The sequence below is a fragment of the Lithohypha guttulata genome (genome assembly GCF_036872675.1).
Source record: "Lithohypha guttulata strain CCFEE 5908 chromosome Unknown scaffold_1, whole genome shotgun sequence".
Lineage (NCBI taxonomy): Eukaryota > Fungi > Ascomycota > Eurotiomycetes > Chaetothyriales > Trichomeriaceae > Lithohypha > Lithohypha guttulata.
The window spans coordinates 2,554,380-2,581,397 of NW_027042750.1; the positions used below are offsets into that span (position 1 = coordinate 2,554,380).

Consider the following 27,018-nt stretch of genomic DNA (forward strand, 5'->3'; position numbering starts at 1 on the left):
GCCTCGACTCAAACTTCTGACATCAGTCTTTCCAGTCTTCGTCATCACGTTGTAGACCTGCCAACGAGCATGCCCTAGTTTGCTGCACATATCTCATGCCCAATTGCTGTGATGTGTGAGAACACTTATCCAAGAACCACTGCCTTTGCGGCAGGGCAAGATGACAAGCTGCTCGAAGCGAAAGGGTGCTCCCCGCACTAGCTGGAAGAAACCATCGATGGAGGAAGCGAAGAAGGTCGGGCTGTTCGACGCCCATTGTCATCCTACCGACATCATGTCGGCAACCTCAAGGATCAGTGAAATGAATGCCGAAGCTTTGACCGTGATGTCAACACGCGCACAGGACCAAGACCTTGTCCTGGAAACAGCCAAGCAGTATCCCATCCCAGACAACAACACTCAGGCCAATGAAGACAAAAGGAACAATTATATCGTACCTTCTTTTGGCTGGCATCCGTGGTTCACATATCAAATCTTCGACGATAGAGGTGGTCAAGATGAGGTCGACGCAACGCAACACTATCGGGACGTGCTAACACCTGAGCCGGATAAGGCTTTTCTGAAAACTCTGCCCAAACCTCGCAAGCTGTCGAGCTTCCTCCACGAGACCGAAATGCGCTTACAAGAGTTTCCATTGGCTGTGATCGGCGAAATTGGCCTTGACCGCTCCTTTCGTGTACCACATGGCGACTTCAAGAGCGAAGACGATTCCGAGGTCACATCAAGGGACATGACAGCCAAGACTGGTGGACCTAATGAAGGCGAGTATACGCCTGGCAGCAGGGAGGGTCGACCGCTGAGCCCCTACCACGTGAAGTTAGAACATCAGAAAGTGATTCTAAAGGCACAACTTGAGCTTGCAGCCAAGCACAACCGTGCTGTCTCCGTCCACAGTGTCGCTACCCACGGTGCAGTCTTTGATCTTTTGCAATCTCTTTGGAAAGGTCACGAGAAGCCCTCGAAGTCAGCGAAGAAGAAGCAGAACAAGGATGCTGCCAATACACCTCTCGAGTCCGACTATCACAGCGTCGAGGGAGCAAAACCACTCTATCCACCACGTATCTGCATGCACTCATATTCTGGCCCAGCAGATGCGCTCAAGCAATTTCTTGGCGCTCGTGTTCCAGCAGATATCTTCTTCTCCTTCAGTGAGCTCATCAATTTTGGCTCTCATAATTCAGAGAAAGCGGTTGAAGTCATCAAAGCTGTGCCAGATGAGCAGATCCTGATTGAGAGCGATTTGCATTGTGCAGGAGAGAGGATGGATAAACTCTTGGAGGACGTTCTGACCAGAGTGTGTGAAATCAAGGACTGGTCGCTGCCAGGGGGAGCAGAACAACTGAAGAAGAACTGGCATCGGTTCATTTTTGGTGTCGCGCCTGAAGAATGAATCTATTACGGCCGTCTTGTGAAAGACTCAACCCCTCAACATCAGATGTGCTCTGGCATAGACGGATGATGGGCATACCTGGCTCTTGAGAGGCTGCGGGTCTATCGCAAGAGGTCTAAGCATCTCGACAGCGTCTTTCCATCTAGACAGCTAGTATGAAGGACCATTGAAAGAGGTCTCAGCATCCCAAGAAGGGGCGCATAGTGTCCTTGCAAGCAGGGATGGTCACAAGTGGTAAGCACGTTGTTACTCGAACAACCACTTGTTCTCAGATGTGGCGCACAAGGATCATCACCTCAGGCACAAATCCGCATCATCGTTGCGAACATACGCACCACTCCTCTACGCAACCACCTTCAGTCTGATGTTGCCGTCTGTCCACAAGAGTGACGACGACCAGACACCTTGTCTAGTACTACGAAAACCGCTCGTCACTTGCTCTATGTTTGCTGAGCACTTTCCTAGGTAGCTAGTGATATTGGATACCAACGTCAATGAGCCGCAACGGCGTTGATAACACGACACGTCTATGATTTAATTGACACCTCTACTCCTACTCCTCTACTCTTTTCATCATTGCAAGACTATTCGCAGTCGGATTCAGCATTCACCTCATACTTCGGTATTGACTTCTAGTCTCCTATTGCCACAAGGTCCAGTTGTCTTTGTCATCATAACCACAAAGCTTCGCATAGCAAATACACACGCAATCAACCACACAGAGCAATCGATCCCGTGTGCCTATCTATTCTGGTACAGGTGAGCAGAATTTCTACCTCAGTCGTCTCTGGTGAAACGTCTCAACCAATAAACTATCATATTTACTGTCCAAGCACCTGATCTTCGAGGAATAACATGGCTAACGAGGGTCGTGATGTGATGAAGGGAAGTCTCCCAAAACGCTCTGCCAGACGACAGAACCCGCGAACCAACGAGATTTCCGACATCAGCCACATTCAACTCGGACTTCCAACGTACGGAGATACGCAGCTCAGAGATCGATTCCAGAGAATCAGAATGCAGAACACCAACGACCAGTCGCGAAGTCAGAAACCGGGCAATACCTTCCAGCCCTGTACAACATATCCATCCATTGCGCCTGATAATATTACTTCTCTCACTCCAACTCTGCCGAGAAGGAGTCTTCCGACTGCCAACGTTGTGGGGCAAACTGACCGAAGACAGGCCATACCACGTAGCGATGCCCTTCCCATGCCCTCAAATCGAACAAACGTCAATCAACGTCCTGTTCACCAAAATGAGAGCCATAACTCACTTGGTCGTGAACGTTCTGCTGAACCTTTGAGTAACGACGTTCGAGCCTCTGGTTCAGCTGCAATTGATACAGCGAGCTCAGTTGTCACAGGGAGACAGCCAACCTCAAACGTCAGCGACCGGCAGAACGCTCAACGAAATGAACGAGGATGGTTAGGCTTAGGTCGCCGCGCGAATGGTGACGCAATTTTCCTGACCGACGAAGAGCTGGCTGCAGTTTGGGATGAGCTGCCGACCTTGGGAATCACTTTCCACGGCACCATCATGACACGTGCCCATCGACTGGACTTTGACCCAATGGCCGACCACGAGACAGTACAGGAGCGATGGACGGAACACATCGAGGCCTTGAAACCTCTCGGAGATGCACTTCTCGACGCCGTTGCTGACAAGTTCGGGTTTCCACAAAAGCTCTCTAGTGCCCAAAGCCTACAAGTGCTTGAGTTCTGTAAGGCCATCTGGTCAAAGCTGAGGAAGGAGTTTGAAAATGCTACAAGAACATCATTCACCTTATACCCAGGCACTTCCCACCAGCTAGACCAGTGGATATATCTCATGGAAGTCCTTAGACAGGCTCGTCATATGATTCACCGGCCGAGTCGAGAAGAATGGGACAACACAGAAGCGGTTATAGGAATCACGGCTATGCACTGGCAGCGTGATATTATACAAGAGCTGATCGATGCTGTGAGAAATCCTAGCACCGAGAGCACAAATCCGAGCTCCTCGAGCACCTCGAACTTCTCTTCTCCAGATGAGGATGACAACAATCAGCAGGAGAAGCGTAGACCTGGACGCCCCCCTGGGTCGCGCAACAAAGCGACCCTCGCAGCCGAGGCGAAAGCTGCACGACGTGCTCAGCAAGCACAGACTGGCCAATCTCAGGCACAGGTTCTAACGCATAGACAACCTGCATCTCAATTGCAGCCAGCCCAGCAGCAGAACCAATCTCGTCAGCTCCAGCCAGGCGCGCTCCCACAATTGCAGTCTCCTCTCTCTTTGCCACAAGGACAGCTCAATCAAGCTAGGCCAGCCGCGCCATCTTTATTTCCACCTAGGAGTCAATCTTTCACACCTGGTCGACTCCAAGGCTTTTCCAGTGTCGCTCAAGGTGGCCAAGCAGTAAACTCACCACTTGCCTTCCCCACCCCACGGTGGCGACTAAACATTCCCTCGCAGCAGGCAGGGTCGATTTTCGTACCCCCACGACTTCGGCCACCTGTACAGCCTCACCAGTTTTCCAGTCCTCCACCCCAGCAGTCGAACCAACAGCCATCGCCGCAAACACCAGTTCCGGAGGTGATGTGGTTCAAGAAGACGAGCTAAGTACAAGATTGAAGATCCATGAGAAGGGTGGCATAAGCGGCTCGAGAGACTGTCTCTATCTACGGTTGGACGTCGCTTGTGGTGAGCACTAGGACGTAATACATGGAGTTGTGGTACATGGGGGAAATCATAGAGGGAAGGACGAGATCGAGATCGAGTTCGACATGTGCAGAATCTTGTCAGAACATACTAATCTGTCTGAAGTGCCTGAAAGCAAGCGGGATAGTCGGATATCTGCCAAAGTCGGAGAGGTTACGAATCAAGGCTAGCTAGATCAATATTGCAATGTGATTTCTCCTCAAGAGGACGTACTTGACGACCACCATTAAATGCTTTCTTCTATCCCCTCGCTCTATTCCGCCTCTACCCAACCCTGTCTCACCCAAAACCAATACATATCTCAGCCACATCCTCCATCTCAGCATCAAGTCTATGGTCCCATGAATAGTCTCACTCCATTGTAAACCCATTGTTTCGAAATCTCATAATGGTCCTAGACAATGTGTCAGTATTTGGAGATAGATGCGGCTTTGTCTCGTGGTTCCGAAAATAGCTCGGCACAATGAGAAGAGAGTACAGTGATATAGTCGAGTCCAGCTGGATGTCGTGTGAGGACCTCATAGTACGTAAATATTGCCGGCAGATTCAGTTGACTCTGGATGTTCGAGCTTCCCAGAAAATATTGACAGGCACATCAGATCAGACATCATGAGCAACAACAGATTACCACCTTCACCGCCAATGACGGACACTAGCAGTAATGCTTCTTCCGCCTCAGAAACTCTTATCGCGATGCCTCCTGTCTCCGATATCAACACAAATTCAGACGACCCCTCCCACTCCCGCAGCTCAACATCATCACTCAATAGCACGACCTCCTCAACCTCATCACCATCATCAGCTCCCTCCACACCCGAACCACAAATCCCCCTTCCATCAGGCCCCATCCACTTCACAGCCCAACTCCACCACCCCCTAAACCCCTCCGAAGAATCCCTCTCCCGCCAATCCATAACCCTCTTCCGCAGCCCCTTCGACCCCTCCTACAAGTCCACATCCTTTTTCGCCGCCAAAACCGGCCGCCCATTCCCAAACATCTACAACGCCAACGACAAGTACAGACAGGTTCACGATAACGTCGCAAATCGGATCCTGGTCACGTTGGCGACTTGGTACTCGCAGGTTTTAGAGGATGATTTTAAGAGGGAGTTTTGTGGGTCGGAGGGAAATTGTGAGAGGTTTCATTTGAGTGTGCAGGGGTGTTTGACGGAGAATGCGAAGTTGGAGGTTGAGTGGAAGGAGTGGATGCCGGGGAATTTTGAGGTTTATGAGGGGGAGAGGGAGTTGCCGCCGTGGTGGAATGAGTCTTGGTGAGGATTGCTGTTTTGTCGGAGTTTTCTTCGTTCTTTAGCGTTGTATTTGCACATATTGAACAGAGACCCAACCGGGCGCGTTGTTCACCTTAAGGTACTTTTGTATGTTGCGGACTTTATCGCTCTGACTGCATGATTTGCCCGTCTGCTCACATGACGTCGATGCCATTGCACATCTCAGTGGACAAGCCTTGGTCAGCCGACTTATAGCTTCGCACGAATTGAAGCTACGGATGAGGATGCTTGTTGTGGTTGTTTGGCGTGAAGCCCGGTAGTGAAAACATCTGCACGCTGTTAGCCTTGAGGCCATTTGTCGCGAATATGCCATGTATGACCTCGAATATACTCTCTGCGCTACAGCCCCATCCTCGTTCTCCTTCGACTCGATTATCCATACGCCTCCCACTAGTCATACCTACTACTGTTCCAGTCTCCGCATGGACAAGCGGGCCACCAGATGATCCTGGTGTCGGTAATATCGACGTGAGGATGTGAGGAAGTACGCTAGATATGCCGGCCTAAGAAGAGGTTAGATAATATTCCCAAATTTTGAGCACTCTTACCTCGATCTCAACTCCTGTATAGCTTCGGTACCCAAGCATCTGGCCCACGCCCCAGCGCCGCCAAGCGTTATTTTCTAGCCACTGTATCGGCTCCTCGATTGTCGTACTGTTCAGGATCTTTGTTGTTGCCTTTGTCCTGGCGATGGAGTGCTGAACAACGGGTGGATCATTAGAGCCGAAGAGGTGAGTTAGTACAGGCGTCCCGGAGTAGACTGGAAACGGACTGAGTGGTAGGGAGCGAAGCTTGACAGTGGGTGCTAAGGATCTTGCCTCAAGTGCAATAACATCTGAACGTGGCATTGAAGACAGCAATTGGGTGATGATGCGTGGCTTGCCAGATGAAGGAACAATGAATGAGAAGAAGCGCGTGGGCTTCTCGACTTGAGTTATAGTACGCCTGAAATGTCGATACATCTCGTCCAGGGTATGAGCACATGTGATGATAGTGTCGCCTTGCATGTGGTTATCGGCACCACTATTTACCACAAACCCTGTACAGACAGTCGTCTTAGAAAGACGATCAGCTGCTTCGTCAAACTGAGCATGGACGACCAGGACAATACCATCACCAGCTGCATACTGATCAGCTGTCGTCACATCGGCTCGCCTTTTAGCTGAAGGTCGCTCCTCGTAGGGCACGACACGTTTGATTACAGTGCCCGCTTCTTCTTCATATTGCCGATATAACTCGGTCAAAGAGGCGCCTTGTTGGTGGGAGAGCGAGCGCGCCAGATGACCAAGATACCGATCAAGTTGATCAACCTCAGGTGAAATCGGGTGAACGCTTTCCTGCACAGAGGGCGCGTTGTGGCTACTGAAGCGCCATTGCTTTGAGGCTGTCGAGGGCGGGCAAAAAAATAATCGTCCTCGAAGAGTCGTGGAAGTCCTGTGTAAGGCTCGACAGGATGGCACAACCATTACATTGCGACCATGAAGCAGTTGGAAGAGACTATGGGATGTCTAAACAGCATTCGTGGATATAAGGGCCATCGTCCTGTAGGTGTTCAAGCACTGAACGAATCTCATGACGAACATGATCACGAATGTTACTTCACAACTTGCCGCTACAAGGTGACGAACCATTGTAGACCTAAGCAATTAGCTCGAAAAGCTCACATGCTGGTCCACCAAAGATGGACCACGAAGCTTCATTTTCGATACCTTGTATATTGACTTGCATTGCGACGAACCAGGCGCAAAAACCATCATCAATTTGGAATAAGACGTCTTAGCCGCGACTGCCCCTTGTAAAGTCGACTAGTTTTGTATTGGTCCTGACTGAGGATTTCCACTGGTTCTGATCGTGGACGATGTACGCTGGTCCTTAGTGTGAAGCAAGTGATACACTCTTCATTGGTCCTTTAGTTATGAGAACTAAGATTGCGTCTTTCTATATCTACTTGTACAACAGCATGAATGACTCAGTGAAGCGTTAAGCCTTTTCTGTCAACCCTGCAAAACTTGAATGCCTCAGTGCCTCTGGAAACGAGTGGTGTCAATGGTGTAACCACTGCACAAATCAAGAACACGTAGCCCCGTCACAAACCACTCCATACTTCTAACCATACGCCAGAAAATTAGCCAATATACCTGTACAAAGTGTCTTGTTGGAGAGCGCATGCATTACGGCTTGTAATGAGCTCGCCCTATCATCTTCACCTTATGCTTAGAACCACATTCCTGCCACGTGAGTCCTCTTCTTCGCACTTCTGCAATACAATCCTCGCATCTTCTATCGGTCTTTTTGATTTGCATGTACGTCCAGTAAGAATAGACTGCTGAGAAAGGAGCGGTCCAACCGAACGAGGCCACGGCAGTCTCGACACTCCAACACACCTTTCCGCGGAGGAAGTATTTGTTGTCTTCGTAAGCGTGTGTTTCAGCAAGTAGGCCTTTGTCTTCAATCGTGGTGATGTAATGGAAGAAATTTGCGTCTTCGTAGTCCATTGTCGTTGGCATTGTGACCTCGCGTGGTAGTGTCGAGTCGTTCGTAACGATTAAGGTGGTAGAATTTCAAACGTGAGGAGTCAGCACTATCTATGGATAGGATGGTCGTCGATTTTGAGCACGTATGAGAGTCGAAGCGTGGTAGTTGTACTGGAAGATATGATGAGGATGTTCGATGGAGATTTGAGATGAGGCAAGTAGTTCTGCAGGTGAGTAGCTGAGATGTGATCAGATGAGTCTACCACAAGTGAAGCTGGTGAGTGTCCTTTAAGTACTCTCAATGTATCTTGCGTTACACGGATGAGATGACCAACTTCGTGGGCCATGACAATATGTCCGGGCACCATGCCAATGATAGCGAGACTGTAAACACAGCCACCAAGCTCAGCGACGATGTGTTGTGAGAGACCAGGGAGTGGTGGCGCAGAATCTCATCTCTTGCTTTCTGTTCCACGCTCTAGCACATACTCACTTGGGGGCATGCTCAGCCAGGACCAAAGCCTCTAAGTTCCGAAATGTCTCTGACCATACAGGGATTGGTAATGGGAGAACTGTTTATGCAGACATGTAAAGCAAGGCAACATCTGAGACGCCAAGAAGTTCCAAGCATTGAAGAACGCCACGGACCGACCACTAGGTTCCACTTGGAAGCAATCCCAAGAATCCTTGTCAAGTTTTTGGCCCCTCTTTCTTCGTGGATTACAGCGTAGCGGCTGAGTTCATGCAGCTTTGAACACCGCTTTGAGATGATCATAGTTGAGACGTGGCTGTTTCAACGACATGTACTTGCAGATGCAATATTTCGGGGTTGAAGCTGGCCATACTCCAGATCCTTTGTCAACATCCTGCCGACAAACGGAGTAGTTAGACGTCAGTATGATCGAGATCAGCAGCATGACCTTCCGAGTAAAATACCGACTTCTCAGCCTTATAGTCCCTTATCAGTGTCGTACCATTTTGGGTCAGCTGGGAGGTGGATCAGCAAACGACCTGACTTTGTGGAGCTTAGATAGAGTGAGTATCTCCTATTCAGCTCAGGTCCGAAAGAGCCTTGCCTCAAAAGGTTGATACAGACTATATGCACTCTTGGCGATGGCTTGGAAATTAGAAGAACCTTTATTCCGATTCGCTCTACGACTGGCCAGTTAGAAGTGTACCACATGCAGTGAGCCTTCAAGTCCATGTCGAAAATCGTTTCCAAGAATAGCGCTTCAGAGTGCAGTTGGAACAGGCTTTCGAATCAGGACCATGTATTGACGTACGAGTAGATAGTCGATAAGGATACGACACTGGGAATCCCCAGCGAAACACTTTATTACGGACGGTCAAAGCAGGCTCGACTTGACTATAGTGTTATGGTGTCGCTCAAGCTAGATGCTATAATCAGTCATAAACACGTTTTCGCTGTGCCACGCAATGAGACTGGCGAGATGAAGAGGAAAATGGTTGTTGTGCGATTATGTTGCGCTCTTCATCAAACCCTAACTTTCGAGGCTCAAGACTCGCTCGGTAGAGGTGCAGATAGCTGGCAGGTCAAAAGATGAAGGCGCGGCGGGCTGCTCGTCGACCCCGACATCCAGCTGCTGTGCCACACAGTATGTACAGCATACTCGACACCACCAGATACGGTGGTGTTGTTAGATAGCCTCGCTGTGAGTGATGGCGAAAAGCACACTGCGACACCCTGCCCATTTCGATGAAACACGCTATTGCGGTCTTAGGAGCCTGCCAGTTGGGGCTTATAGGCTCGTAGTCGAAATAATTAGAGTACGTTTTCTTTCTCCACTTTCGAACCACTCATTCCTCTAACGCTTAGCTGTCTGCTTTAGGTAGATGACTTCTTACTTCACTTACAAACCTCATCTTTTAATACCACTCTAGCGATCTACTAGCGTATAAAATAGCTTGTTACTTGATACAGCCATTGGAAGGCGAGGTCACTCATCCACCTGGAGCATCTCACGAAGTGGAGAATCCCGCGACGGGGTGAACCTTGCCTGAATCGCGAAATGGCTTTTACCAGATCGACCCAAGTACTCATGTCGTAGTACTGCCACGAGTGTTGTCACTCGTCACAGTAACGAGGTATTTGAGCACAAATGCCACGACGTGAGCATGGCACAAAATACGACGGAACACGTTGATAACACGAACGAGGCCGAGAATGCAGACATCCGCGACATTGAAAAGCGCGAAAACAATATGCCTCCGTTACGCCGAAACGTCCTGACAGCTCTGGTCCAGGACTTTGGTCCATTTTGGTACAACGATACCTTATGCAAGATGTCTGTGGTCTGATTGCTGATGCTTTCTCAGGTTCACATGGTGCATGAACTCAGGCGTACTGGCCATTTTAACCCATCAATGTCCTTACCAATTTCCTGGGCTGAAGGTCATCAGCACTATCTTTTTCGTATTTGATCTGACTCTGTTTGTGCTCTTCAGTGCTGCATTCACTGCACGCTTTGTTATCTTTGGATCCCAGGCTTATGGCGAGATTACAGGCGAGCTCAGCGACCTGATGTTATGCGCCTGTTGGCCTATTGCGTTCATGACCCTGACGAGCCTCACCTCGCTAATTGCAAGTAACGCGTACTGGGGAAGACATGCACTCACTATCGTTGCATATGTGATGTGGTGGGTTGTGTGTTTCTGGGCACTAGCTGTTCTCTTCTGGGTCTTCGGCGACCTGATTGCCAAGCATGAGATTAGTGTACAGGCTGGAGAAGGTGTCAGGGGAAAGAGGTTGCCAATGATGGTCATTATCCCGGCTGTGAGTGTCAGTACGGTGGCAATCACGGGTGCTTTGGTAGCCAGCCACAGTTACGACATTAGTGCGCGCATGGCGGTGCCCGTGATCATTGTCAGCTTCCTGATGGTCGGCGTTGGCATCCTACTGGGATTTATGCTCACCACATATCTGTTTCATGGCCTGTTATCTCAAGGCTGGCCACCTCCTCCACAGACCGCCAGTGTCTTCATTCTCGTCGGACCAATGGGACAAAGCGCGGCAGCACTACAACAGCTCGGCCAAGCTGCAAGGGTATATCGCAAATTCGTGGGTTACGACAAAGGAACATTCTTGACGGGAGAAGCCGCGGTTCCACTCGAAGCGGCCTGTATGCTTATTGCACTTCTGCTGACTGGGCTAGGAATCATCTGGACATTCTTAGGAGTGTACGCGATGGTATCAAGGGCTCTACAGAAACAACTAAAATGGACGCCCAGCTGGAATGCGATCATTTTCCCAGTGGGCACGCTGACAACAAGTACAACTCTACTCGCGACTGAGATGGACTCACCAGCGTGGCGGGTAGTGACCGCGGGCTTAATCATCATCCTGCTATTCTTCTTCCTACTCAATTCAGTTTTCACGTTAAAGGGTATCTGGAAGGGAGAGCTTTTGGTCGTGAGAGAAGATCCAAGAGTGAAGAGGAAGATGCAGGAAGATCATAAGGTGCGATAGAATCTCTGAGAGAATATAGTGAGCTGCAGCGACGTCGCATGGTCGAAATCCTTCGCAGCTGGTCAATTTTTGTGATCATTTTAGCATGTTCACCAGTCTTCGATCCTTGCTATGTCGTGTCGCTCAGCCATGGCCAGTTTAAGGCGAGAATCCGCACCTGAATTGGCCTTGTTGTGTGCTACGCTCGATTGCCTGCACTCTCTGGACTTGTGCGATTACCGTGAACATATCGATTAGCTGCAAGGCGGTAAGTCGCGTAGTCGACAATAGCAGCACAAAAATAACATGCCGAAGAAAGAAAATGGATATGCTTTACCAAAACAGACGTGTTAAACTTGATTTAGAATAGATTCCTGCTCGCTCGCTTGATTTGTTATAGAACAACTTCAAAACCAAGATACTGATGAGCCACGGCTGGTTCACACGAAGTTAAATTTTGTACAAGTTACTGCGCTGCAAAACCGTCTATTTTGGTGGGTTCTCAGCAACGAACTTGACACCCTTCTCAATGTTCTTCTTGAGGTCAGCCAAGCAGGCATCCAAGAGTCCCTCCTCGTGCGAAGTAAGCTTGCCAACATCGTGAATCTCCTGTACACCATCTGGACCTAGAGTAACCTTTGAGGCGAAGAAGTCAACGCCCTTACTCTTGTAAAGTGGGCTGTCGACGAAGGTTGGCTCGACGACACCGGTCTCACCCTGGGAAGCTCGGAGCAAGCTCTCTGCGAAGCGAGCACCAGCCATAGCCATGGACAGAGTGGCAGATCCTGCACCATCCTTGGCTTTGACGACCTCGTCACCACCGAACTGGATTCTGTTGACAAGAGTATCGAGCTTCTCGCCGCTGATGTCGGAGTGACCGGATTGCGAGATCAATGGGACGATCGTCACACCAGAGTGACCACCGACGACAGTGATATTCTCGTTGGCTGGGTCAGATCCCTTGATCTCGGAGACGAATCGCGAAGCTCGGACAACGTCGAGGGTGGTGACACCAAAGAGTCTTTTGGGGTTGTAAACGCCTCTGCTCTTCAAGACCTCCGCGCAAATTGGGACGGTCGAGTTCACCTAGACGCTGTCAGTATTCCGCCTTTTTCATTCTTCAAGGTGTACGTACGGGGTTGGAAATGATCAAAAGATTTGCCTCTGGGCAAGCCTCGGCGCAGGCCTTTGCGAGATCCCGGACGATGCTAGCGTTGGTGTTGAAGAGATCTATCATTTTAGTCATGGTTCGTGATAACTGTCGAGTCTCTTACCATCACGTGTCATGCCTGGCTTTCGAGGAACGCCAGCCGGGATGAGAACAATCTCAGCACCAGTCAAGCACTCTCGCAGACCCGATGGAGTTGGATCATAACCCTTCACCTCGGACTTGGTGTTGATGTGAGAGATATCGGCGGCCACACCTGCTGATCTTAGCATTTGTACAACAATTGCAAACTGCGGTCGAGCGGACCTGGTCCTAGTCGGATATCGTAAAGGGCGAGCTTGGAAACACGAGGGTTCAGCTTCATCAGCAGTGACAACGGCTGACCGATACCACCTGCGGCACCAAGCACAGCGACTTTGGAATTCTGAAGACATCGTTAGTGGTGCTAACACTGTACTGTTGCGGTGATGTATACCTGTCTGCTCGACACCGAGAAAGCTCGGCGCTGCACCTGTCCAAACATCTGTCTAGCGAAGGACATCTTGAAGAGGGTACGCGTGGTGAGAAGAGAAGGTGTCCTTGAAGAAAGCACGATAAGAAAGTGATTGCTTCGAAAGGAAAGTACTTGTCGTTGAAAGGTACTGCTACTCAGGGTTCAAGTTCGAGAATGAGCTTCAACTTCAAACTTTGGGGTCGCAGCTCCAGGTTCACCGGAAACCCCGATTTGGCTTGGCACGCTTAGATGAAATTTAGTGCAACCTAACAGCAGCTTCGATATATCTCGAGCTTGGCAGCTTCAGCATGTTGTGTTCAATCTGTGTCTACTTTCCTCTCCCGTGATTATTGGCCAAGCACGATCTATGTCGCAAGTGTTGCATCACGTTATGTCTGTTTATTCCAAACATATAGCTCGAGTAAAACCTCAATCGGCTCCGAGGCTCTTGGGCAGCTCATTCATCGCTGATTTTCAAGATGGCCTTACCTAGATTATCACCCTTCAGCATGCCCAAAAAGCCTTCAACTGCATTGTCCATACCATCTGTAACGTGATCGTCGGACTTGAAACTACCTTCCTGGATCCACTTGGTAATATTCTCGTCTCGTGCTTTGCTGTGCTGCATGATATTCTGATCGAACACTAGAAAGCCCTGCCATCGAAGCCGCTTCCTTACCATCATCGTTGTGTTTTTCACTCCGTACCCTTGCCCTGGCTGGTTGTTGTATTGCGAGATTGCACCGCACGCGACTGCCATATGTCAGTATGGAACAAACTATACCTCGAATTAAGACTAGCGTACCAATTCTGCCCCCAACTTTGATGTGCTCGAGCGCAATATCGAGCTGCTCACCTCCGACGTTGTCGTAAAAAATATCTATTCCGTCAGGTGCCAACCTCTTGAGAGCACTGCGAGGATCCTCCTTTTTGTAATTGAAGCATTCTGTGATCCCGAGCTCTCTCAAGTGCTCCAACTTCTTGTCATCGCCAACACTACCTATCACTTTCAGTCCTTCTCGAAGAGCGACTTGCGCGACGACGAGACCCACAGCACCAGCCGTGGCCGACACCCAGATTGTCTCTCCTTTCCGCGGTGTACCAATCTCATGGAGGCTACCATAGGCAGTCATACCAGTCATACCCAGAGCGTTGATATAGGCGGTAAATGGCACACCTGAAGCTGGTTCGAAGCGTTGGGCTCTTCTACTGCTCTCAACTTTCTGATCACTCAAGCCGTTGGTGTCTTCTGGGGAGACTTTCGAGTACGTTTCCGTGTAGCTACTCCACAATATTACATGCTCTCCCTCCTTGAACTGCGAGTTGTCTGATTTCAGGACTTTGCCAATTACACTGACTGACTCAACTGGCTTTCCTACCTCCATAGCCTTTGAGTAAGACCAGACTTTGGAATCTCTCATCCTACCTCTTTGGCTGGGATCAAAAGCCGCATACAGATTCTTTGTGATGAAGCCATTTCTGGGAGGAGGTGCCTCGAGGTCGAACTCCTCAGACGCGATATCCAGGTCCTTATTAGGCTCTGGCCATCCGCTAGGGACGGCCTTGTATCGAAAGTACTTGTTCTGCACCATCGTCTATAATGTGATGCGACGACGAAGCGTGTATGTGAACTTCAATCTGGACAACCTCGCTGTGCTCCAAACAGATGATTAGCCTCCACCTCGGTGTAAGTCGATTGGTCGATGCAAACCTCAAGACTGTCAAGCTGTATGCTATAGCACAACAACGCAGACCTTTTTTAAGGACACTGTCTGCACATAGCGATGCGACCATGACCTCGTGTTTCTCTTCTACCTACGTACTTAGTGGTTGCTAGAGATATACCGAATGACTAAACAACCTCGGCTTGAATGCAGTAGAATCTTTACTCCTGAGTCGGATCAAAAAATTACTCTGTCGTGAGCTCGTCTGCTGTCAGCTATCCAAGAACGATTCACACGTAGTCTGTGCACGAGCTGCACGAGCTGCACAGATGCCAATGACTGTCATGGCATATCTTTTCACCGAATCTCGTCAGTCCTCCTTCGCAAATCGCCCAGCGAATCAGTATAAAGTGGGCGGTGTAATTTCATTGACCATGTGTAAGCGATCGAGCGGAGAAACCAGATTGTCTCACAGAGTTCTCTCTCTCGTCTGGGACTTACGCTCTTCATCGTCCTTGCTGTATCGAAAAACGAATTCCAAGCTCGAGCCATCCACTCGTTCTTGATTCGGTCAAATGCATGTATCTACGCGGATGTTGCGCTGGACGCAAGCAATACTCAGTGATAGTGGGCCAATATAGTCGATTGAAGTCCCATGCAAGTTTGCGAATGGACACCTGCAGCATGCAGATGCAGAAGTTGTGGCCGGACTAAACCAATTTCCAACATGTTCTTGCAGGCAAGTCTTTCGTTAAAGCCCAGGACAAAAGGACCGACACGCCAACAAGCGTGTCTGCCTCACACATTTCACGTCCAGTCACCCTCGAACGCGTTTCGACCTGCTTCAATTTGTATTCCACCAACCTTTGAGCATTCCTTTTTCTTGTACTGTATTTTCACAATCATTTGCATTTCAAGGTGTTTTTGACAACGTATGCTAGCATCCAAGACCACTAATACAAACACACTCTCGTCCTTTGTTTTTGTCATTCTTCCAACCCATGGTTTCTACTCAATGCAAGCAACATGAACAATCTAAACAACATGGACCTCTTACAAAAGGTCAATTTATATCGCAGTTTCGATTCAGCCCGTCAAGAAGACCTTCAACACTTTGCACAAGAGTTCGAGGCTATGAAGAATAGAATAGGAACCCTTGAAGCTGATCTAGACGATGAGCGTACTAATCGCAGGAAATGGCGACAGCGTGCAGAAGTCGCCGAATCATCCTTAGGCCGGAACCAATTTGCCGTTGTCCTCATCGATGGAGATAACTACCATTTCAATCGCGATTTCTATATGAGTGCCGATGAGTCGGGAGGCGCTCAGGCGGCTCATGCATTGTATACAGATATTCAGAATTATCTCAAAGCTAGCCAAACCAACTTACTTGAAGGCTCAGAATACAATGAAGACGTGGAAGTCATGGCCATCGTTTATTTCAACAAAGATGTCCCCATGAGGGTATTATTAAATGCCGATATCATACAAGCACCTTTTCATTTCAACGAGTTCATGTGGTCTTTCACGTCCAGCCGTAGTCTCTTTCAAACAATCGACTGTGGACCAGGGAAGGAAAGAGTCGATGCTAAAATACGAGGTAGATGTAACTGACGTTTCTAGGTTCTCGCTAACATCTATCAGACCTATATCGCTTTTATGTGCAGCATGCTCAATGTAAACATATTTTCCTGGCATGTTGTCATGATTCTGGGTACGTCGCCGAATTCGATAAATACCGCCACGATCCCTGCGCAAAGTCGAAAACGGTCCTTGTTCGGATTGGCAATATTCACAGCCATTTCTACAACCTCAACCTACCATTTGCTGAGTTTACCAATACGTTTGAAATGCAACCATTACAGCCCACACGAAGATTTGACAACACACCTAGCTATGTACCTAGAACTGTTTCAGCCACCCCATCGACTAATGATAATGTTTCACGCTCCAGCGAGGCCACACCTGCACAGTCTTCAGTAACTACCTGGTCAACAGTAACTGCTGATGCTGCTCGTGCACCGCCACGAAATACCAGCTTCAAGAGTACGCATGCAGATTCACCTAGCTTCGAGCCAACCAAAGTCTCCAAGCAAGTAACTGGTGACTCAACCTCCGGTATCCCCGTCAACCGTCTCGGCCAACGAATCGATCGACGTCTGCAAGCACCTTCCTCAGCCGAACTTGATCGCTTTAACAATCGTATCATAGATTGCAAGCTCTGCAACAACCATCACTTGGCTGGCGAATGCTATACGTACAACTGCAAATACGACCACGACCCAATTGACAGTGCTATGAAGCAAGTCTTGAAGTACAAAGCTAGAAGTATACCCTGCGCTGCTGGGAGTAAGTGTAGGAAGATTAATTGTTTTTACGGACACCAATGTCCTTGGGCACGAGATATGTGTACAAACGGTAAATGCGCGTTTTACAGGAACGGCATGCACGATCTTGATGATTTTGAGATTGCAAAATTCGCCCCTGCTGCTGGTTAAGACGATGTCAGGAGCATATTTCGCAGTTCTCCTATGCAGTGAAAAGTTAAGACAAGATAAACAGAATTTAAACCAATGTTGCAATACGATCAAATCTCTCCCTTGTTGTCCACGATGCACACAATCTGCGTGGCATGTGGACGAGCATAGAAGAGCAAGATCGCCTGAGGAATAGCTCTAAGGTCAATAGCAGATAGAACCATGTAGCTCGACTAGTTTGCCGACCACATGTGCGAAATGATCTGCACCATTTCTAGGGCCATTGTTTGCGAGGCTGCATCACACTTTCATATCAGAACTAGTGTGTAGTCCCGGGCAGTGCAAGTCCCAACAGAACATCGAGTTCTGGCAGCTCTTCTTCAGCACTCATTCGGTCGCCGAGATTGTCAACGAGATCAACGTAAGTCGGTAGGTGGCAAGTACATTTGTCCTCAGAAGCCTTTGTCAACTTTCCACATTCATAACACCACTCTGCTTTGCAACGACATCTGTCACGGTGTCAACCTTTCACGTGTCTAACAATCTTTCTATCCATTACTTACCTCATTGCAGAACAGCCTGTGCTCTTCTCCGTCAGAGAGAAACATCTTGGACACCTTTTCCACCCCTTATGTTGCGCTATACGGACCAGGCCCTCATCTTCAAGAAATGCTGGACAAATGGCGTGAATGCCCAGATGCTGACTTTTCAACATCTTGCAATCTTTTTTGATACACGTCTTCCTGTGACACATACCACACGTTCCGAACCCAGCACGGATGCCATCTGCAGCAGCACTTTTGGCGACTTCATCGTAAGCCTCCGCAGAAATGAACTCTCCACATTCGGCGCAGTAAACCGGTTCGCTGCTTGTTACTTCCTCGGTCTTGTTCCTATACTGTCTGGCCAAGATCTTCGAAACATGCTTTTCTAGACCGGTAAGGTCGAGTAGGCGTCCACAACACCGTGCTGGAAAGTCATTTGGGGTGAGACCTGCTGTTAGTGCTTCGCTGATGCAGGATTTGCAGTACATGCAACCACAGGTATCCAGTTGAATGAGCTGGCAAGGCTTGCGAGGAGAGAGGCAGATGGGGCATTCAACTGTTTTGAACTTTGGTTTTCGACGAGGATTGGAGGTGGCAGATCGCTTGTGCTTAGAACTCTTGTGAGACGACGAGACTGTGGCTTGCAGGGCTGAGGAGTCTGCCATGGTATAACGCTACGAGGAACACGGAACAATGTAGGGACCATTGAGAGAAGCAACAGGTCGTTCACTTACCTGAAGGTGTTTCATTGACTAATTGAAAGATCGTAGACATTTAGAAGGATAAGTGAGATTCACACACAAGAACGAATGTAATCGAAGACTTCAATCAGGTTCGAGTGACTTTACGCAGCATGTCTGATGTCTTGCGTATGCTTGATAGTGGAAAATTGCTTTTTCCAGAGTCTCTCGGTTTCGAAGCAGAGGCTCGAGAACGTCGCGAATCATCATGTTTTCCTCAGTGCTTGCTATTGAATGCTCACCAGTACAACGTATACCTGCCGAAGGAACTGTAGCAGTCCTCCATGTCGCAAGCATTTTCTTGTGATGAAGTCGTGCTTTCTGAAATGCTCAACCCCAGCCCATGCTCATCTTATCATAGCGCAACACTGTGACAATGACGGGCAGTGAATCACGCGTGTCTTATCGCAATTGCTGCCGAAAGAGGCAATACGACATGCGATGGGATGTTGACGGCGATCTTGGATATGTACCATGGGCAAAAGTACAGTTGCAAATAGGGCCAAATGAGGCTCAAGCACCGTTAAGCTCCAGGATCTGGTGGACATGACGTCGGCACGCCTAAATTGTTGGTCTGCAACCGCGAATCCAGCAAAGGTGAAACGTGCAAGTCGATGTCTGTGAAATGGGAAGGATTGTACCTCAATCATTACGCCGAGAAACCCTTGTTTGCGATATCACCTTCTGTTACTATTCTGGTTAAAACAGCAAAGACCTGAAAGTATTTACCAGCCCGTCTTGTTGCCATTGATGGACGACATGTTTGCAAATGCTCGATGTCGCAACAACTCCAGCCTACCAATGGCATCCATGAATTCAAGAAGCGGATGAAATCGTTCACAAAAATTCCATTCCGCTTGAAAGACGTGGGTGCTCACTTAGTCCTCCTGGTAGTCCTATACTGACTCCATAAAGCTCGAGCCACAAGCCGAAGAATCACGACTATGCGACTACTGTTCTAAACTCAAATTCGAGGTTGACTCATTCGTCGTGAGGTCGCAGGATAGGCAGTTCAGGCGATCAGACGAGAAGCCGACGCAGATCGACACTTCCCATATTGGTGGTCTAGCTGCTGAGTCGTTTGTCAAGCAAGAGCAAAGGAAGAAGAATTTTGAAAACATCCCACGATATCTTGGGAGGCTGTCAAACATACGTCGCAAAAAGTACTGCCCCTTCTGTCGTCTTGTGCTCGAGATTTCAGATCGGCCACTCGATCAGCGTGCACCCAGCCAGTCGCGGAGTGAGGATGCCGCCGTATACGCGAAATGGGTAATTGACGGACAAGAAGAAATCTTCATTGACCAGGCTGGGCCCGAGCAACAATATGTCCCTCGAACGAGAAGGGTACTGATATACAGTGAACCTCAGGCCTTTAAAGATGGCTATGTTGCGTTGCTTAATGAAAGCGCGCCTTTCAAGGAGTTCTTTGGCCGTCGGTTGAAATCTCATGACCTGCTTGAACCTGACGTTCTCCAGAGCTGGATCAGGACGTGTGAGAATGCACATGGACAGGAGTGCGAGGCTTCACTGGTTCACCCAGACCTTATGCTATCTCCTAAGAATGTTCTTAGAGCCATCGATGTCGACAATATGTGTGTTGCTGAGGTGCCACCACATGCTCGCTTCATTGCACTTAGCTATCTTTGGGGCAAGAACTTTGAGCAGTTATTCACAACCAGCGAGAGTTTGCCTCGCTTGTCTAAGCCAGGAGCGCTCCTCAAAGAGCGCTTACCGAGGACCATTAAAGACACAATCAAATTGACTCGTATGCTCGGAGAGAGATACCTCTGGACTGACAGCCTGGCTCTCATACACGATACAGGCTTTCAGTATCACGACGACTGGATATATGCACGAGCACACTTGACTATAGTTGCTGGCTCAGGAAAGGACGCGAACGCTGGCCTGCCTGGTGTAAGGGAAGACTCTCGAATGTGGCATCAAACCATCGAAGAGGTCGTGCCTGGCGTCAAATTAATGGTCTCGCACTTGGCTGAAGATTACATCGCAACCTCACAATGGGATTCAAGAGCGTGGACTTTTCAGGAAAGAATGCTATCTCGTCGCTGTCTGCTCTTTGTCAATGGTCGAGTGTACTTTCAATGTCGCAGGGCAACATTCTGCGAAGACATGGAAATGCCAAGTCCGAATGGCTGGTCACTCGATTCAATCGACATGCCGACCAGGATCTTTCGGGAAAAGCCCTTTGTACAATTTACTTCAGCTGTAGAGTTGTACACACGGCGAGATCTGACGAACGCAGCGGACATTCTCGAGGCCTTTGGCGGAGTCGAGCAAGTGCTCGAGAAGCGACTCAATGTAACCATCTATCAAGGTCTGTTCGAACAACTTATGGACTCATCTCTGATATGGGAGTCCTCGAAAAGGCTGGTCCGGAGACATGGCTTTCCATCATGGTCTTGGGCCGGCTGGATGGGCGAGATCCAATGGAAGTTTACTGAATCAGCTAAGAGCTGGATACAATGGCATTACACGGAGGATAGAGTCGAAGAGCAACACCATTTTCCAGCTCAGCTCGTTTCAAGGATAGAGCCTCCAGTACCATGGCAACGTCATCGCAGGCGAATTGCCAGGAAGCTTGGCAACAACTCAAACGTGGCGCCTCTACTGCACTTCGACACGATAGTCGCGTACTTCAGCTTGATCCATCCTCAACCAGTCCACAAGACTACTATATCACCCTTGCGGAAGAGATTAACAGGTCCGAGTGCCCTGTCAACTGTTCGACCAGCACCAGCTGATCCTGGCCTACTTCGGACCGGTATAGCCGACAAGAACGGGCAGTGGTGTGGTACCATAGATCTGGACGAAGGATGGCAGATTCGAATAGGCGTGCCCTTGAAGTTCCTAGTCATGTCGAGGTTGAGCTGCTTTGCGGAGGAAGAGATATCACTGTGGAGGGATTACCCTTTCTTTCCAGATGCAGCGATGGAAGAGATTGAAAGATTTGACTATGGTGTTTATAACGTCATTTTGGTTAGTGAGCAGAAAGGTATCTGCCACAGGGAGGGACTGGGAAGGATATTGAGCAGCGCACTTCAGAACGCACTGGAACCAGAACCATGCTGGCAGGATGTGTTACTTGGATAAGTAGAATCTGAGCATGGCTAACCATGATCTTACTCATGGTATAAAATATTCCTGTAGAGTGCTCAAACAAGAAATACCACTACAGTGCTGTATTTTCCTAACCTCTTTCCAACCCTAATTCGTTGCTCATACAAAGTTGACTCGCTGCTGCGAAAATGACCGGTTGGTGCCTAAAACGACTCACATTTGGTTGCTATAGCGTAGGCAAAAAGGCGAGTTAAGCACTTTCCAACCAGTAATTATGCGCCTCATTGATAGTTGTGGCCGATGCCTCAAAACTTGGAGAATTCTCTGTGCTGCAAAGTGGAGCCAACTATACCTTCCAGCACAGATTATTCCTTTCTTGTCCAACTACGTTGTTCCTGCCTTCTTGAACCAGAGCATTGGTACCTGTACACGACTGTTTTACGAATCGACGTCCGCCACAAGCACACCATCTACAACCTCATCCACCACACAAATCCACAGTTTACTAGCAATATTCTCTCGAATAATAGCCCTAGGCGACGCGCTACCCTCACCGTCATTCTTTAACCAGACTCGAGGCCCGTTCATCTCAGATCTTGTATAAATACAACATGCCCAATTCTTTTACCACAAGCTTCGCCTCTGCTGCGGCAGGCACATCCTCAGATAACATGAACCGAAGAGACGGAGGGACCGACTGGTAAGAGTTTTGCCTTTTGAACTGGAACATACACCTATTTCGAGTCTCAAAGTACACAACTATACCCTCTTTAGAATTACTCACCGATCTGTCTGCCCTCATTTTGCGTCCAAATTAGCTAGTCTTGGGAGCAGACGCGATATCAAATCTACAGACTAGTTACTGAGTACGAGCTTGAGGCTGACGTTATGCTTGTAGGTCAAGACCTCGTGTTAATGGCACGCAGACCTTCCGAAGACCATCGACCCAATCCCGTGACAACTTACAATTAGCCACTTCCTCCGCAGCCGGACCGTACATTCCTCCACACCTGAACCAGCAAGCAAATGTTTCTAGAAATGGCGCGGCAACAGATGTGCGCTACACACGCGACGAGATGCTGGGCATCTTCAAAACACAGCACGATAACGGTGCATTGGCGAGTGATCTTCCTCGAGTATTCGCAGGACCTTGGGATCTCTCCAACGGCATCCTGCACAAGCCAGATAGTGAGAAGACAGGCGCAGAAATATGTTGGAATAGTCAGCCTACTTCATTGCCCTTAGGCTTGGAAGATATGACCGAAGAAGAGAAACAGGTATGGCATCGATCGAGTCCTCATTACGAAGCATCTGGGCTAATCTCTCTTAGAGCTTCACCACATCCGTTAATTCACCACTTAAATTGAACAACCCGAAAGACGGCCAGTCCTCCAACCCTGGTGCGCGGAAAACTTCTCTGTCCATGGTCAATACTTCTGGAGGGTCGCGACCGGGGGTTCGACGTCGTGAGACGAGCGATTCGTTCGCTGGAAACGGGCCACTTTCACCCACGGAAAACAAGACTTTTCGACTGGACGCTGCTACAAATACCCCTCCTCCGGCTCTCCTACGACGGCGTACAGACCTACAAGAGGAGTCGCAAGATAAAGATGAGCCACGATCGGTGCAAGACAACACTTCGCCCTTTGGCACTCTACGAAGATCGGGCACCGCTGGCCCTCCTAGCGCAGGCTTAAATCCCCCTTTGGCTTCTCCGTGGTCGACTTCTGGACCGCAATCAGCTTTTGGCGCCATGGGTGCGTTCATCAACCATGGCTCTGATCACCCATCTGGCCATGATCCGTCGGCACAGCGACCAGCTTTTGGTAGTGTTAGGAGCACTAGTCGATTCAAAGACATTCTGGGTAAAGCCAACGAGGATATGACTCCCTCGGTAAAAGAGAAAGCGTCTTTCAATGGTTTGGGAAAGTTGTCTGAGGAGGACGATAATATCCAATCACAATCGCACGACCAGATCCGAAATCGACCTGCTCGCAGTGAGACGAACCCCTACGGCGAAGATGCCATGCCTGCAAGGACTGCAAGTACTGGCCTCAGTGCTCATGATGACCCTGGCGTCATGCAGCAGATGGGCTTCAATCCATTTCCTTCGTCTCGAGATGTGCAATCTGTTCAAACTCCTCACCACCGATTCAATCCCGATCCAGCAAGTCCAACGAGCACGAATCCGTACCAGAGTCCACAAGGAGGCCGCATACCTGACGATGAAGGTCAAGAAGGGCCTAATCTGTCGCAACCTTATGGCAGGCGAGACGTTTTCTCTGGCGCCGAACATCGTGGTCAAAATTCTTTTGGCTCGTTAAGGGGTCTTGGAGGTGGCATGGGCGGTTTGGGTGGTTGGACAAATCCTGGCTTTGGCACGGGAACTCCTGGTCGCGATAGACCTGCCGTATCATCTGCCTTTGGTGATTCAGTCTTCAGTCCTTTGAGTGACCTTCAGTCTCCGGGCGCATTTGGCGGCAATACCTTTTTTGGTTCGGGCTTTGCTGGCCCGAGTCGGCAAAGCAAGCTTGGTCTTCCATTTCCACCAGCAATGCAAGAACAAATGAGGTCTGATAGTCGGAACGATGCCTTTGGTGGTCGTCCGGATCCATTCGAGCCTCCCCGTCAGGACAGCGCATTCCGTGCTGCATTCGAAGGAATGGAAAGACCTGGAGAGGACGCTTTTGGTCAGATTGTTCCGAACAGGTCTCCTGTTGGTCCTCCAGGACGCTCGAGTTCAGGTGGTCCGGCTGAAGGTAGTGGCTCCAGCTCACCCAATGGAATTCCCACGGCTCAACAGCGCCAAATGGTTATGCCAGATCGAATGCGATGGGTCTACCGTGACCCTCATGGCAATGTTCAAGGCCCTTGGTCAGGGCTGGAGATGCATGATTGGTTCAAGGCAGGCTTCTTCACGGCAGAGCTGCAAGTCAAAAAGCTTGAAGATGCCGAGTATGAGCCGTTGGCACAGCTTGTGAGGCGCATTGGCAACAGTCGAGAGCCCTTCCTCGTACCACAGATAGGTGTCCCACACGGTCCACCAGCTTCAGGTGGCAACCCTTGGTCTGCAGGTCCAACTGGCTCGGCTCAACCACCATTTGCTAGTGCTTTTCCGAGCTTTGGAACCACTCTGACTGCCGAACAACAGAACGCTCTTGAGCGGCGAAAGCAGGAGGAACAGTTCCTCATGGCTAGACAGAAGGAATATCTAGCACAGCGGCAGATTCAGATGAACGGTCCCCCTCATGGCCCGCCTGGGGCCTATATGCCAGGACTCGTCCATCACTCCAGCGCACACTCTCTGCACAGTCAGCCTAGTTTTGGTAGCATTACCTCACCCGTTGGCTTTGCTCAGCCTTCACCACTGCCAGCTCCTATCGGACAGCCACCGCATTCTGCTAATGCTTTCCGTAGTATGACACCCACGCAGTCTCACGACGATCTCCAAGCGGGTTTCAGTCGTTTGGGTCTTGACAACCGAGGCCCATACAGCAACCTGAACCAGCAATCGTTTGCTGCTCATGAGCGCAACAGGCTCTCTATGGAGAGTCAACAAGGTCAACAGTTCGCACATGAGACGACTTTTTTAGGCCAGCAGGGTCGCAACGAGCGTTTGGACGAGTTCCGCGAGCTCCGCCAGGATTTCGACGAGGATGAACTCGAGGACGAAACACTACCAGCACCTATCGGTAGTCAACGTGATTCCAAGGAAGTTGCGACCCTCAGACAACCACCTGCTCCTGTCGGTGGATCCAGTACAAAACCTGCGGACAATAATGAGCCATTATCTCTTGCACAGCAAGTACAACGAACTGCGGCTGCGCAAGCCGAAGTGAAGGAGAACTCCTACATAGAGTCACCACCAGTCTCAATATCACCACTTCCTGCACCGGCTGCGCAACGATCGAGACCACAAACAGTGGCGGAGCAACTTGCAGCCGAGTCACGCTCCACCACTCAGACTCCTGCTGAGACATCGAGTGCCTCTATTGCGCCATGGGCAGACAAGACCGCAGAAGCCTCCAGAGGACCGTCTCTTAGGGAGATACAGGAGGCCGAGGCCGAACAAGCAGCTAAGCGGGAAGCTATTCGACTTGCTGAGGCTAAACGCGCATTCCTGGAGCAAGAGCGTGCGGCAGCAACACAGGTCGTACCGCCAGCACCTGGACTTCCCGCCACATCTAACTGGGCAACATCAGGTTCACCTGGAACTCCTACTACGCCTGGTGGAAGTGTCTGGAGTGCCAAGCCGATTCCTGCTAAGACAGCTTCCGCCTCTGCCGCCAAGAAGACAATGACCCAAATCTTGAAAGAGGAGGAAACCCGAAAGCAGCGACAACTCGCAACGCAATCGCCGACAGCCACGACTCCTGCTGTACCTGCATCGAGCGGCAAGTACGCTCAGATGGTAAGCAAAGTAACACCTCCTCAGAACGTGTTCGGTAGCGGACCAGGTCAGCAGCAGCAAACCCAAGCAGGAGGTGCAAGTGCCTGGACCACAGTCGGGGCTAGCGGAAAGCCTAAAACACCTGCTACTGTGGTTGCAGCCCCTGCTGTCACACGAACAACCAGCACTTCTACAATTCCACTATCACGACCTCTTGCTACTTCACGCAGCACCAGTATTGCTGGTGGCACCAAGAATCAAGCCAAAGAAGAACTAGTCAAGTGGGCAAAAGCATCTCTCAGCAAAGGTCTCAATCCCGGAACCAATCTTGATACTCTGGTGTCGTCCTTGTTTGAGCTTCCAGCTGAAGTCGACCTTCTAGCCGAAGCTGTATACGGAGTCACTCAGTCGCTCGATTGGAGAAGGTTTGCCGAGGAATTTATCCGCAGACGAAAACTGGCCGACCGTGGCATAATCGAAGCAGATGGCAGCAAGCAGGCAGAGAGCAAGTCCAGTAACAACGGTTGGAGCGAAGTCGCCAAGAAGGGACCTGCACCTGCTCAACAGCAACAGAAGGACGATGGTGTAGCTGGCTTCAAAGTGGTCCCCAGCAAGAAGAAAGGAAAACGCTAAGGGGCGGCATCGAAGGCATCAATACACTCGATATTCTTCGAGTCCTTGACATCTGAAACGACTGGCAGGTCTGGGAAAGGCATCATGTTGTATTCCGTGTTCTTTGTACTAGGTCTGTTTGAGATGTGTCACAGGACGAGAACTTTGGAGGAATATTCCTTCGACTGCTCCTAAGGATGCTCTACACTCTCGCTTCTAGCAAGTTTGAAAGCCAGATGAAGTATTCTCAGCGTCGTTGACAGAAGTGCTGGTCAAATAGTTTCACATCATGTCACTCACTCAGCGGAAGCTCATATGCCACATGAAATATTACTGCACATCCTCCGATTCATCGGTTTTGGTATTGCGCTGCATTCTATTTCTGTCAAGCTATACATCATCGCAATGTCTAGATATCTCTCAAGACTGAAGTGGAAGATGCGTTTGATCTGCTGCCGAGGATGTGGTTGTATGTGCTCAACCGTATCAAACTCCAGAGTTCTACAATCGAGGCAAAAGGATTCAGTTCACC

The 27,018-nt window shown here is 49.6% G+C and overlaps 8 protein-coding genes across 8 annotated transcripts; 6 read left to right on the forward strand and 2 right to left on the reverse strand.

The window, feature by feature from the left end:
* Positions 1-95: 95 nt before the first annotated feature.
* Positions 96-1,390, forward strand: scn1 (Cut9-interacting protein scn1; the record flags this gene model as incomplete). Its single annotated transcript, XM_064895310.1, has 2 exons — positions 96-113; positions 155-1,390. The coding sequence occupies 2 exons, from the start codon at positions 96-98 to the stop codon at positions 1,388-1,390; spliced, it is 1,254 nt and encodes a 417-aa protein (XP_064757997.1).
* An 855-nt stretch (positions 1,391-2,245) lies between these two features.
* Positions 2,246-3,991, forward strand: LTR64_000930 (uncharacterized protein; the record flags this gene model as incomplete). Its single annotated transcript, XM_064895311.1, has 1 exon — positions 2,246-3,991. One exon carries the CDS (start codon positions 2,246-2,248, stop codon positions 3,989-3,991), a length of 1,746 nt encoding a protein of 581 aa, XP_064757998.1.
* Positions 3,992-9,989: 5,998 nt separating this feature from the next.
* Positions 9,990-11,340, forward strand: LTR64_000931 (uncharacterized protein; the record flags this gene model as incomplete). Its single annotated transcript, XM_064895312.1, has 2 exons — positions 9,990-10,135; positions 10,191-11,340. 2 exons carry the CDS (start codon positions 9,990-9,992, stop codon positions 11,338-11,340), a joined length of 1,296 nt encoding a protein of 431 aa, XP_064757999.1.
* Positions 11,341-11,805: 465 nt separating this feature from the next.
* MDH1 (Malate dehydrogenase, cytoplasmic) lies at positions 11,806-12,759 on the reverse strand (the record flags this gene model as incomplete). Its single annotated transcript, XM_064895313.1, has 3 exons — positions 11,806-12,405; positions 12,455-12,549; positions 12,594-12,759. The coding sequence occupies 3 exons, from the start codon at positions 12,757-12,759 to the stop codon at positions 11,806-11,808; spliced, it is 861 nt and encodes a 286-aa protein (XP_064758000.1).
* Positions 12,760-13,437: 678 nt separating this feature from the next.
* On the reverse strand, positions 13,438-14,572 carry LTR64_000933 (uncharacterized protein; the record flags this gene model as incomplete). Its single annotated transcript, XM_064895314.1, has 2 exons — positions 13,438-13,733; positions 13,786-14,572. The coding sequence occupies 2 exons, from the start codon at positions 14,570-14,572 to the stop codon at positions 13,438-13,440; spliced, it is 1,083 nt and encodes a 360-aa protein (XP_064758001.1).
* A 1,116-nt stretch (positions 14,573-15,688) lies between these two features.
* LTR64_000934 (uncharacterized protein) lies at positions 15,689-16,526 on the forward strand (the record flags this gene model as incomplete). Its single annotated transcript, XM_064895315.1, has 2 exons — positions 15,689-16,244; positions 16,510-16,526. 2 exons carry the CDS (start codon positions 15,689-15,691, stop codon positions 16,524-16,526), a joined length of 573 nt encoding a protein of 190 aa, XP_064758002.1.
* Positions 16,527-19,182: 2,656 nt separating this feature from the next.
* Positions 19,183-21,517, forward strand: LTR64_000935 (uncharacterized protein; the record flags this gene model as incomplete). The annotated part of the gene is made up of 2 exons (XM_064895316.1): positions 19,183-19,272; positions 19,322-21,517. The coding sequence occupies 2 exons, from the start codon at positions 19,183-19,185 to the stop codon at positions 21,515-21,517; spliced, it is 2,286 nt and encodes a 761-aa protein (XP_064758003.1).
* Positions 21,518-22,095: 578 nt separating this feature from the next.
* SMY2 (kinesin-like protein) lies at positions 22,096-26,507 on the forward strand (the record flags this gene model as incomplete). The annotated part of the gene is made up of 3 exons (XM_064895317.1): positions 22,096-22,184; positions 22,383-22,761; positions 22,815-26,507. 3 exons carry the CDS (start codon positions 22,096-22,098, stop codon positions 26,505-26,507), a joined length of 4,161 nt encoding a protein of 1,386 aa, XP_064758004.1.
* Between the last annotated feature and the right edge of the window lie 511 nt (positions 26,508-27,018).